This window comes from Penicillium robsamsonii (genome assembly GCF_028829455.1).
Source record: "Penicillium robsamsonii strain IBT 29466 chromosome Unknown utg000003l_segment0_segment0, whole genome shotgun sequence".
Lineage (NCBI taxonomy): Eukaryota > Fungi > Ascomycota > Eurotiomycetes > Eurotiales > Aspergillaceae > Penicillium > Penicillium robsamsonii.
In genome coordinates this window covers 3006399-3018852 of record NW_026643221.1, presented here as the reverse complement: position 1 = coordinate 3018852, position 12454 = coordinate 3006399, and the positions used below count along the sequence as shown (strand labels likewise).

The 12454-nt window shown below is 51.7% G+C and overlaps 4 protein-coding genes across 4 annotated transcripts; 1 reads left to right on the top strand and 3 right to left on the bottom strand.

The window, feature by feature from the left end:
- Nucleotides 1–29: 29 nt before the first annotated feature.
- N7447_005851 (putative ubiquinone biosynthesis monooxgenase (Coq6)) lies at nt 30–1609 on the bottom strand (the record flags this gene model as incomplete). The annotated part of the gene is made up of 2 exons (XM_057230113.1): nt 30–1384; nt 1441–1609. 2 exons carry the CDS (start codon nt 1607–1609, stop codon nt 30–32), a joined length of 1524 nt encoding a protein of 507 aa, XP_057085203.1.
- Nucleotides 1610–2076: 467 nt separating this feature from the next.
- N7447_005850 (sorting nexin-4) lies at nt 2077–3663 on the bottom strand (the record flags this gene model as incomplete). Its single annotated transcript, XM_057230112.1, has 2 exons — nt 2077–3267; nt 3370–3663. 2 exons carry the CDS (start codon nt 3661–3663, stop codon nt 2077–2079), a joined length of 1485 nt encoding a protein of 494 aa, XP_057085202.1.
- A 454-nt stretch (nt 3664–4117) lies between these two features.
- kexB (kexin kexB) lies at nt 4118–6682 on the bottom strand (the record flags this gene model as incomplete). The annotated part of the gene is made up of 2 exons (XM_057230111.1): nt 4118–4880; nt 4935–6682. 2 exons carry the CDS (start codon nt 6680–6682, stop codon nt 4118–4120), a joined length of 2511 nt encoding a protein of 836 aa, XP_057085201.1.
- A 1367-nt stretch (nt 6683–8049) lies between these two features.
- Nucleotides 8050–12343, top strand: N7447_005848 (uncharacterized protein; the record flags this gene model as incomplete). The annotated part of the gene is made up of 6 exons (XM_057230110.1): nt 8050–9132; nt 9177–9339; nt 9419–10695; nt 10749–10874; nt 10932–11134; nt 11203–12343. The coding sequence occupies 6 exons, from the start codon at nt 8050–8052 to the stop codon at nt 12341–12343; spliced, it is 3993 nt and encodes a 1330-aa protein (XP_057085200.1).
- Between the last annotated feature and the right edge of the window lie 111 nt (nt 12344–12454).

The window sequence follows — 12454 nt, the reverse complement described above, 5'->3', positions numbered from 1 at the left end:
ACATATACACATCCTCCAACATTGAAACTCTAATAACCTTCTGCATTCTTCATCAAGAACGACTTAACAAAAGGCAGTCGATCAACGACGCCGAGTCCAAGACTGCGCGCCCAAGCAACAGGCCCTTCACCAGGAACATTATACATTTTATGCAGGAGATCGCAAGCGCCCCCGATCTTCGCATTGGGCAAGTACCGCTCACTCGAGTATCGCTCGAGAGTAAGCAAGTCACCGACATCCATACCATGCGAGACAGCGTACTGAATCGTCTTTGAGAGCGAAGCAACATCCGCCAGGCCGAGGTTAAGGCCCTGTCCCGCGAGGGGGTGAATAACGTGCGCAGCGTCTCCGACAAGCGCAATGCGCGGCGAGACGTACTGCGCCGCATGTCTGAAGCGAAGCGGGAAGGACGCGACTGTTCCAGTCTGCACGGCTGTTGCTGGGGGAGGGATTTGGGCTGGGATGGGGGTGTGCTGTGCGCGCCAGGCGAGTTCGTCTTGGTGGGAATGGGTTGAATCGGAGGATTGCATTCCCATCATGTAGGTGAGGTCTGTCATGTCGAGACGGAATGCAGCGTTCACCATGGCGATGAAGGCTGGTGTTGGGAGAGACTTTAGGTAACCTGCGTTCTCGGGGGTTGTTGACCAGACGAGGGTTGCGTGGTTGTTTGGCAAGGGGAGGAGGGCGATTGGGCCGCCGAGAGATGGGAGGAAGCGCTGATAGGCTGTGCGCTTTGAGGCCGGGAAGGGTTGGGTTGCTGGTTCGGCGAGAGCGAGGGACGCGACGATGCCGTGGCGGCCGTAGTCCCAGCCCTGGGTTGGGATGTCTGCGAAGGAGCGGACGGGGCTGTTGATACCGTCTGCGCCGACGAGGAGACGGGCGGCGATGCGCTTTGGTGTCTCTGTTTCTGCGGCTGGGCCTGTGGGCTTGACGGTGAGGACTGGCCAGGCTGAGAGGTCGGGACCTTCGGGTTTGAGGTCTGAGCCGTTTTCAATGGAGGCGACTGTTGCGTTTGAGAAGAGGGAGAGGTTCTCGTCGCCTGAGTCGGCAATTCGGCGTAGCAGGGCGCGTACTAGGTTTGCGTTCTCGGTCATTGTTGCTACAGTGCGCATGTCTTCAAATGGGGATGTCTCCATTGACCAATCGAATGATATTCGGGACCCGGTTTGGCCGTCCCAGACCTGCATGTCCTGGTATTCTTGCACGCGATTGACATCGAGGTGGTCGTACGCGCCAATGCTGCGTAGGAACGAAACGGTCGAGGGGGTCAAGCTGCTGACCCTGTTGGAGAACTGGCTCGGTTCGAGGTCCCAGGCTTTGGCTTTGCGGAGATCTTGGCTCTCGATGAGGGCGACTTTGAGCTTTGAGGTAATAGGTGATGCTCCTGTAGCAACATTGTATCAGTATATGCTTTGCTTATCTGCATTATGTTATACATACGAAGTGCGGCCAATAACCCTAGACCCGCGGGCCCGCCTCCAACGCAAACCACGTCGTAGAGCTCAGGGGAATCGGATTTAGATCCAAATCGCCGCCGACCGGCGCTAATACCATGCCGGCAGGTTGGGCAAACATACGGCCGAAGGACACCTCTGGAGATTGGACGCATTGTGTTTGGTGATTGGAGGTTGGATCGGATGATCGAAGATAGACGTGCAGTGCAAACAGTACAAACAATATTAACCTGCATACAGCTCCGGTGCATTTATTTGTACGAAGTCAAGGCCCTTTCTTAGTAGCTAGGAAGAGCAATGTCAAAATTTCTCTTAACGAGGCATAAGTCCTGGATGATTCTCATTGGAGCCAAAGTCTGCAGTCTGATGGTTTGCTGAACCATGTACTACCGGGAATACTAGCCCTTGACCTGTTAACACATGGAAACTTCATTCAATCGCTATTTTTACTTCATCTGCTATTGAAGTTGACTTGCCCGAGTGGCTGCATATCTGAAGAAATGAAGAAGCATGATGGCATTGCGGGTATGAAACACGGAATAAGCTAACGAAAGAAACAGACATGAACAGCTATATCAGACTCGGTCCGGATAATGCCTCAAGCACGCTCAGGCCGAGATAGCTAAACGGCTCCGATAGCAGCTGCGTCAGAGTCATGCCCGGGCTCAGCTTCGCCCTCCATCTCTGCTACGAACCGCTCCCATGTAGAGAGCACGCCCTGATAGAACTCGATGTGTGCATCGGCAAAAGACCCGAGACCATCTCGGAACTCGACTGCCTTGATACGTTCGAAATCTACGACTTCGCGGATGACCTCCTCGTCAAACATCTCGGATGTAGTCTTGGCGGACTCAACCTCGCGGGTCAATTCGTCAATGCGGAGCTCCAGCTTTCGTACACGCTCGCGGCGGGACTGTTCGTGGTCGACGCCGCGCATGTCCTCCATTTTAGAGCGGATGAAAGATGCTGGTGAAGAGGTGAGCGGGTTTGAGGCGTAGTAAGCACCTGGGTTGGTAGCCAGAGAGTCACGTTCGGTCACGGCTTTATTGCGGTAATCGACCAAGGCCTCGAAATCAAGCTGTTTTTGCTCGCGTGTCTTCAGCAGGGACTTGAGGGACATGATGTACGACTCGGTATCGCGCAGCGAGCCCAAGTAGTTCTGGTCCGTGTGGTCTTTCAGCCCGCGCATCCCGCGCGCGGTCTCTTCTACTGAAGCTGCAAAGACCTGTAGTGGCATCTCAACAGCAGGCTCTAACGGAACGAGTTTGCGGAACTGTGTCGCCAGCTCGGCATAGTCTGTCTCCAGATCGGATTCACGCCGCGCAACCCGTGCCACGGTCTTCTCCACATGTGATAGGTCTTCGTCCAGCTTATCGGCCTTCTCTCGCACCTCGATAAACCGCCGGTCCGGCTTGTGCACTTTAGAGAAGGCGTTGACAAAGGAATCTGTAAAGTTATCAAAGATCCCAGTTGCCGCACCATCCGATCCAGTATTTGTTGACACCCGTGTTGAGTGTAGGCGCATATGCGCATTCCAGTCCGGTGATTCCAAGAAGATAGTGAGAAGAGGCGCCCGCCGAAGCACAGGGTGAAGCGTCAGACGCTTCAAAAATCGATGCAGCGACCAAGCTCGTCGCGTTGTGAACTCCGTCCCGAACCGGTCTCCCCGCACGTACTCCATCTTGTGCTTGTCCGGGAGCGGCGGCACCGCGCATGCCGGGTATTCGCGATAGAGAGTCTTGTATAGGAAGTAGAAGTCGGTGAAGCGCCGCCGAACAGTGAAGTCGGGCTTCTGGAATGATTTGAAGTCGGTCTAAATATGTCAGTCATGGTCCGTTGGAGATACAGATGTCGAGAGGTCTAGGCAGCAGCTGCACCTCTACTCCCCGACAGTATATGCAAAGAAGAAGCATACATGTGTGGTAACCAGGTACGAGATATATGCATCTTTTGTCCCATCATTTTCTTTGAGTGGGGAGTCAACTTGGCACTCAAGAACGCCATCGCCGATGCCCGCCAGGTCGACGGCGTCGGCTAGCGGGCCGGCTTGGGGCTCTTCTTGGGCGGAACTCATTCTCCGCTTGCCATTGGTGTCGGGGTGAGTTTCACTTGGTTCTGCGGCATCTGTACTTGCAGTTGTCGGCCGTGAGACATCACTGTCTGGATCGTGCTTCCAAGACACACTATCAAAGTCGTCATGTTGATCCATCGCGGGGGGTCGGTCGGCCGTTGGTCAACCCGCTGATAGTTGTTGAAACCCCAGTAATGCCAAGAAATTAATATTTGCAGAAAATGTTTGATCAAGAGTGATAGGGACTGAAAGGGCCAAAGAGGTGGAATGGAGGGGGGGAAGTTTGGAGGTTGGAGGTTGGAGCTGAGTTCGATGATCGCCGTTCCCCAGGGCGGAGTTCCCGAAGCGGAACGTCATCATCGCTTTATTATTAGAATCAACAGTCTTTGCTATTATTTGTCTTCATTATTCTAGTGATTCCTTGAGAATTGCTTCACATCTGAAATTATCTTGTACGCACAGCATGCTTTTGGATTCCTGCCAAACGGTAGACATACAAACAGACCCTAGTATCTCTACCCCGTCTATTCCTAGTGACCTATCTCGAACCAAATCAATATAGCATATCGACAACATGACTATCGACATTAGATTAAGATTTTTCCCGAAGGGAGCCATCGTCGGACGTTCCATCTTCGCCGCCCTTTTCCTGAATATTGGCCAACCCATCACGATAAGGCTCATCGTCATCGTCACTGAACATTTCCTCGTCACTCTCTCCGGCGAAGGCATTATAAAGTTCACCGCCACGACGCTGTGTTCGACCAGATACTCCAGTCATCGGTTGGGTCTCATCCTCATCCTCAACCATTGCAAATTCATAATCGTCGCGAGCAGTGGTGCGACGACGCTTGACTCTCTGCAACTGGAAGTAGACACCCAATCCAATGAAGAAGGTAATGATCATGGCCAAGGATGCATAAATCCAAATTTGTGTACGCTTCGAAGCACCAAAAGTGGGAAGGTAAGAGGATATATAGCCTGAATCGGTGGAGGAAGGGGACGGGGTTTCAGCTTCACTACCGGTAGTGCTGGTGGGCTTCTTCTCATCTGCAAGTGCCGCCGTAGGCTTCGTGGCTGAGGGCTTTGCGTTCACGGGCCGGTCGTGGTGGTCGTCCGGATTGGCAGGGGCTGCGGTCTTTGTTGGAGCCGGCGTAATGCTAGTCGTGGCTACAGGGGCATCCTCGTAGGGATGATCGTCGTCATGCTCATCGGGCAGGGGGTGAAGCTTTTGTTTAGCTCCGTCGACGGCCTCACCCCACAGATTGAGTCGCCAGTCAATGAATGTGCCAGAGCGATCATTGACATTGGTGTCTTTCACAATGATGGACCACTCGCCAATAGGAGATTCACCCCTAATAATAAATTAGCAAAGGCATATGTCGTGGGGCTCAAAAAGCAATACATACCAATGAGCAACAGACATGAAAGTCCAGTCCTCATACCCAAGCGCCACGTCATCTTTTTCGCGGGAAACACTTAGGTAGCTGACGATTCCAGCGGGGCTGTGCATCTCAACGCTGATATCACCGCGGCGGGTGTGGTTAACGTTCATGGTTACAGTGACATGTTCCAATTTGGCCATATTGGCCTCCTTCAATTGATCAGCGGTTACTTTGTACCGACTGAGCAGACCTTGATCACCCTGGGGAATGTCTTGGTGCACTCGAAGCCATGGGGTGTGGAGCCACGCTTGCGGCTTCACGAGATCCCAAGTCTTAGCAAGCTGGACCATGGTGTATGTGTCGACCTTTCCAAAACCCCAGTCATGGCTGAACTTGCGGCCAGAGGGCAGGACCTGCCAGCTACCGTCGTCCTCGCTCACGGGGACCGCCGTCTCCACCATCAAGTATTGCAAATCACGCCAGGTGAGCTCCGGGCGTGCGCTGAGGGCGAGCGCCACGCTACCTGCGGCCAGCGGGCCAGCCGCAGAGGTGCCACCGTGTCCAGCGAAGCACTTGTTAGCACCCACGTCGGTAGTGTGAATATAATCACCGGAGCCGCTACTGTATGCGACCACAAGTTGGGCCGAGCATGACTCGGAGTAACTCGGGTGCTTTCCTTCCCGGTCAATGGCACCGACTGTAATACTGTAGATACTGTTGGTATACCCATCGAAGTTGCAGTTGTCCCCGTAGGCTGCGCCGTTACCGGCGGCGAAGACATAGACCGAGCCTTTACCCCCTCTGCCCTTTTGGATACCGTTGGTCATGGCTCGCTTGATCAAGATTCCAGGCGCATCCATAGTAGCACCATCGTCGATGGGGCCCCATGAACATGAATATATGTCATTCTTTTGGTATCCCCAGTTAATAGCCGCCGCTTCATCGACATCATCGATAGGCTTGGACAAGATCCGGATCCCGGCTATCTTGCTATCGTACGCAACACCGACTCCACAAACATCGTTCTTTGCCGCTGCAATCTCGCCGCAGCATCGAGTACCATGCTTATCGTCAAGCAGAAGAGGGCGGGGTTCTGCGAGGTTCTCGTTGAAATCCCAGGAGCCCTCTGGGAAGTAGTTGGGCTTGAGATCGTTGCTATCCATGTCCAGCCCATCGTCGACAACTGCAGTGGCAACGCCCTTGCCAGTTATCCCCTCCAACCACACCCCTGTCACATTAAGATCGTGTCCGGGCTGCAATGTGTTGACAAGGTGCCATTGTTCTCTGAAGATCGGGTCGGTGATCCCTAGAGATGACATGGCCTCCTTCTGGAAAGCAACAACCTGCGCATTTTCCTTCCTCTTGTCCAGCGATTTGTAGGGTACAGAGACTGGCGGAAGTCGTTTCTGCAATCGTTGTCGTGCCGGTGCAATTTTATGCGACCACAAAATCTTGTCTAGGGGATCATCACTTGTCCCGCGCTCATCGATTCCGTCCCGCCTCCGGAGCTTTCGCCTGGTTCGTAAATCATTCAACAAGGTGTCAAACTGAGCCGTCTCTTCACGCGGTAATGAGAAAGTGTGGTGACCATCTAGTTGGCCAATCTGGCCCTCGTGGCGTGCCCCTAGGACCTGTGCGATGTGGGAAGGAGAGGTGGTCTCGTCAAGGTGGAGGGCGAAGAAGTCACGGGTCTCTTGAGAGCGAGGGTGTAGGTTTGCGGACACGGCACCAGCAAGGCCTAGAGTAGCGGTGATGCCACTGACAATGCGCATGATGATGAATCGATTTGTTTTCGAAAGAGATCAAGGTAGGGTTGGGATTCGAGGTATCTAGCGGGCGGGGGCCATCGACAGTTCCGGACCGTTGGATAGCAAGAGCAAGATGAGTTGTGGTAAGGGGATGTAAGTGAAAGAAGAAGTAAGCTTCAAGATGTTATTTCCAAAGTTCCAATAATTAGTTGTTAAGAGGAAGTTGTAATAATGCGGGATATAAAGTTCCAGGCAAAATAGGAGGATCGTCAGAGGCCACCCACACGGGATCCTATTGAGTCTCGATTGAGCTTGACTAAGTTTATTCGGACAAGCCTTGGAACGCCTTTTTTTCTTCTTTTTTATTAATGAAAGAAGTTTTGGAGCGTAAGGCCACGGTTTCTACTCTGCATATTACCTTACCTAACTAGATGCACAGCTTAGTTACGTAGGTAGTGGACCCCGGCCATGGGCATACGTAGCGATCGACATGTGTTTAACACGGAATATCATATTATTGGAATTTATTCGGTTATTCTATGAATTCAAAAGTCCTTGCATTGACATTTGGTTTTCTCTTTTCATAACTTTATGCGTAAGATTGCAAGTATTAGCCTGGACTGAAATCTACTTATATCGCACCCGATATAGGCCAACCGAACCTCGTCTTTATATATCAATGAATGTTATGTGTCTCTGAATTTTATGTGTCTCTGAATGTTATATATCTCTGGATGTTATTTATGTGTCTCTAGGTAAACGTTCATTCCCATCCAAGCCCTTGTATCGTTACATAGGTTCAGATTCTAACAATAGCTCATTCCAGTCCCCGTACTTAAGAATCGTTTTCTTAATTATATTCTTTATTCCTTCTATTTCTATACTTCTATATTCGATAGTTGTCCTAATAATAATCCTGCAGTATTGGAGCCCTTGACACAGCCTTCGTATGACAGCCCCGCGCGAAGGCTGGGGATAACCAGCCACCGGGATATCGGAGGTATAGGCCTTACCTGGTTGGATTTTATTGAAATCTTTCGATTTTCTTTTCTTTTCTTTTCATCTATCCCATTGACACCCACATTCTAGTGTTTTTCCTTTTATACCCGGCCGACTTCCCTGTCACCGCCGTGTTGACATATACCCAACATTGGCTGGTTGCGAATCAGCTCAGGCCATGATATGGTGACCCTGCGTTAGGCATCAGATCAAGTCGCATTAAAATCCATTTCATCTATTTCGAGAAAAACTACGTACGGGAATTTCCCCTAAATCTGCTCAGATTGCCCTTGGGACCGACATTAACCATACTTCCAGTTAGGTTTGCAATTGCACATACTTGGCATCCTGTCTACGCATTTTTCCTTTGAGTTTGGGCGCAAATACACAGCATGGCGGCTATGGCAATTCGTGGATCGCCCGATATGGCAAACGGCAGTTCCAACCCCCACATTGCCAACGGAGCGCAAAGAGCTTCAGGAAGGCGCAATCGCAGAAAGGCTCCTTCCGAAAGCTACGAAGAGCAATATGACGACCCGAAAACGCCTCACAGAAGGGATGTCCATCCGTCAGAGCAGCTAGATAGGTCTTTCTCGGCCAGAGCCCGAAACCAGCCCGAGGGAAACATGAACTATACAGCCCGCAAGCCAGTTCCTTCATCGACGGAAGGATTGTCAGAGGAATCTACCACACCGCGAGGTCTTCCCACAAAACCCTATTCTCCAGAACCCAGTGCAGGCATGCCTGAGATTTATGTCCAGTCACCACCTGCATCGAGTGTATCTTCGCCTCCGGCTCGGTCCAATACCACACGCTCCGTCTCCGCCAGTGGCGCGCGGTTAGAAAGGGCACCAGAACGATCGCCTCTTCAAAAGTTGGAAGTAACTTTGACTGGAATCAGCAAGGAAGAGAAGCGGGCACGAGTACAGGAGGCAGAAATCAAAGCCCGAGAGCGAATTGCGCGCAAAAAAGCCGAAAAAGAAAAGGCCGAATCGATGGCAGCAGTGTCAGCACAGCGCGCGCAGCCAGAAAGTCAACCACCCGCCAGCGCACCAAGAAGGAATGAGCGGGGAGAAATTCCAATTGGGGATGGCATACGAAATGGGCATGCGGCTGCACCACCACAGCAGCGACGACCAGAAAGCACAGCTGCGCGTCACAACAGGACAGTTTCAACGAATCCTCAACATCCATATATTCGCCGCCCCGAGGATCCCCAATACACAAGTGCAGAAGCTGCTGTCCCATCGTCAGCTAGGATAGGTAATGTCCCTAGACGATCAGTCACGGTGAGCGTGCCTGCCACAAAACAAGCACGTCCCAGTAATATCGCCCACGGTCGCTCGATGTCTCAAGCATCTCGACCTATGCAAGCTCCCCCTACCCTAAAAGCGGAGACAACAGATGAACTTTTAACAGCACCCCGTGCGCCTCAGGATAGTGCCGAGTCGCAGACCAAGCCCAAGAAACAATCTGTATCTTTCAATGTTCCACCACCTACCCCCCACCAATCTTCGAGTGGAGGAATGCACAGGCTGCTCGGCTTGCGGCCCCCGACTTCGATTTCCAAAATATTGATATGGAGCGCAGCAAAGCATGGTGGGAAGGTGGTGGTAACAAAGATCGCAGAAAGAGCAGGGCTCTTCCGAAGAACTACAAGTCTCCTGCTCAAAAGTTGACAGGTAAGATCCTCCGTTATCCTTTCCAAGCTACATTTCTTGTCACCGAAATCACCGAAATGCATTTACTAACGCCCACTAGGAGTGACTGACCACAAGAGCTTCCAACCCAGCCTCTTTTTGCGATGTGGGCCTTTGCTACGATACACTGGCATCAAGCGAGTCCAGGTTAGTGGAGCCAGTGGCCCCATTTACAAAGAGATATGGCGAGGCTCTATCATGATAGTGACTAAAGATTCTCGCTCCTCCTACGACACTCCACCTACACTGAGACTATTCTCTCAGCCGATGGATCTTCTTCCTCCTCCCCCCGTGGAGATTAGCCAGGAAGATGGAGTGCAACTGGCCCCTGAATATGTCGACCCAGCGGCCGGGCTCATGAAGGTTGGTCGTGATGGGCGGCCCCTTTACGTGAAGCCAGTGGAACATGTCGAGGAGCAAGTCGACCTATCATTTGTCGAGAACGACGATGGTATCTACGAGCTCTCCCCTAGCATGATCGACTATACCATCGAAGGCCTCAAACAGCCGATGCCTTCCAACCGGATGCATGCCTTCGATGGCGAGATGGCGGATCTGCACCGAGACATTCCAGGAGCCCGTCTGTACGCCGATGCTGCAAGAGATGTAACATTCTGGCGATTCAACCTAGAGGTTGAACTCAGCACAAAGCAACAGCGAATCGCCTATCGGATCAACCAGGGACCTGCCTTGGGATTCTGGGTGCCCCCAGTTGGAGAATCCATGAACATAATGTTCCACAGTGGTAACGGGTTCAGCCCCTCTGTGGACTCTGATCGAGTCTGCGGGCCCGACCCTCTTTGGCGAGATATTCTAAATGAGCATCAGACTCGTCCGTTCCATGTGATGATCGGTGGAGGCGATCAAATCTTTAATGACTCGGTTATCACAGAGTCAACCTTCTTCCAAGAATGGATTAAGATTAAAAACGCTGCCGATAGATATGGGGCGTCATTCACACCAGAGTTCCGTGCTGAATTGGAGCAGTTCTACCTCGAGCGCTATGCTGCGTGGTTCTCCCAGGGCCTCTTCTCGTTGGCGAACTCTCAGATTCCCACGATCAACATTTGGAACGATCATGAAATCTTTGAAGGTTTTGGTTCCTACCACAACGATTTCATGCAGAGTTCTGTTATATCCGGAATTGGCAAGATTGCTTTCAAGTATTACATGCTGTTCCAGCACCACAGTGTTCCCGATGAAACTGAGGCAGATGAACCCAGCTGGCTCCTTGGTGCTCATCCCGGTCCATATATTGAGCAGAAAAGCCGAAACTTGTTCATGTCTCTTGGCCAAGGAGTTTCATTCTTGGGCCTTGACTGCCGCACTGAACGACGGGTATGATTACTCTAATTTTCCGACTCGTGGACAATGTTGACCTATTCTTGCAGAGCAATGAGGTTCTCAGCGAAGAGACCTGTGATTTATTGTGGGACCGCTGCCACAGGGAGATCATGAAAGGAGAGACGAAACATTTGATCGTCCTTTCAAGTGTTCCTGTTGCTTACCCCCGAGTGGTATGTAATCTGATTGTTTCTGTCTTTGGTCGAACCTTTTACTGACATTAATTCTAGGCGATGCTCCGCAATTTTATGAACAGCCGCAAGTCACTCGGCAAGGCTGGAGTACTTGGTGGACTTGTAAATCGATCTGGCGGAAACGTGGAGGTTTTTGATGACCATTGGGCTGGCAAGCACCTCAAGTCCGAGCGCACATGGTTGGTTGAGGATCTTCAGGATCTGGCCGCAGAAAAATCAGTCCGGATCACAATACTCAGGTAAAACCAGGCAATTTGCTTAACGGCAACCCAGATTCCAAGCGATGAAAACTAACCTAATCTTTCAGTGGTGATGTCCACCTCGCGGCAATTGGGCAGTTCTATTCGAATCCCAAATTGAATATCGCCAAAGACCAGGATTACCGATATATGCCAAATGTCATCTCATCTGCTATTGCAGACATTCCGGAGACCGATCTCATTGCGGATATGCTCAACAAGCGGAATACAGTCCATCACATGGACTCGAACACAGAGGAAGATGTCGTCCCCATCTTTGTCCAGGATGTGAATGGCAAGGCCCGAAACAACAAACGATTGCTACCTCGGCGAAACTGGTGTTCAATCCGTGAATATAAGCCCGGATCTACCCCACCTGATACACCTGAGTCTGAGATAGAGACTCCAGAACCTCGACCAAAGAAGCTGCAGCGAACATTGTCCCTGGGTCGCGGAGACAAGGAGTCTACCGGGAAGCCTGGCATTCTCAGGCGACTTTCCACCCGTGGACCACCTCCTACGAGGACTATGAGTTTCAATCGAGGCGACGAGGCTGCCTTCAATCGACGTGCAAGCGTTGATGGGCCTGCTCAGCCCCACGAGAATGGGGACAGCTATTTCCCAGGGATCGGGTCTGGGGCACCTCCACGACCTGGTAACTTCCACCGGCGACCAACGAATCTTAGCCAAAAAGCGGCAAAGAAAGCCGCCAAGCAGGGCGATGACGGCGCAGGCGCCTACATCAACCTCGAAGGCGGCCTTGCCATTACTTTAAACCTCGAGATCAGCCCACAAGACCCATCGGGCGTCACCACACCCTACAAATTGCTCGTTCCCGCACTGTACTACAACGGGACCGAATATGACCCTCCCCCAGCGCAGATTGTCAAGGGTTGGAGAAAGTTCCTGCCGCGCCGCAAAAAGAACGAGGCGGGAGCAGATGCACGACCGGAAGCTGAAGAAGATTACAGTGATGATGACGACCAAGACGATTACGAGGACCACGACCTTATCAATAATACCCGCGCTAACGCCGCCACTAGCCAACAACATCAGCCACAGTACGAGGGATATCCTGGGAGTGAGGAGGATTATGACTCTGAGGGCGAGGTCCCTCAACGTCTACCACCGCAAATGATGGCTGAACACTCCCCCAGTCCCGAGGAGCATAGCCGTCCACGAAAGAAGAAGTGGTTCGGCGTAATCTAATGTACCATATTGACATTATTGTGTCGGTGATGTTGGCTGTGACATATTCATTTTGCGATCTGATGATTTGTATTGTGTTTTGTTTGACAGATGATTCCCCTAAATTCAGCG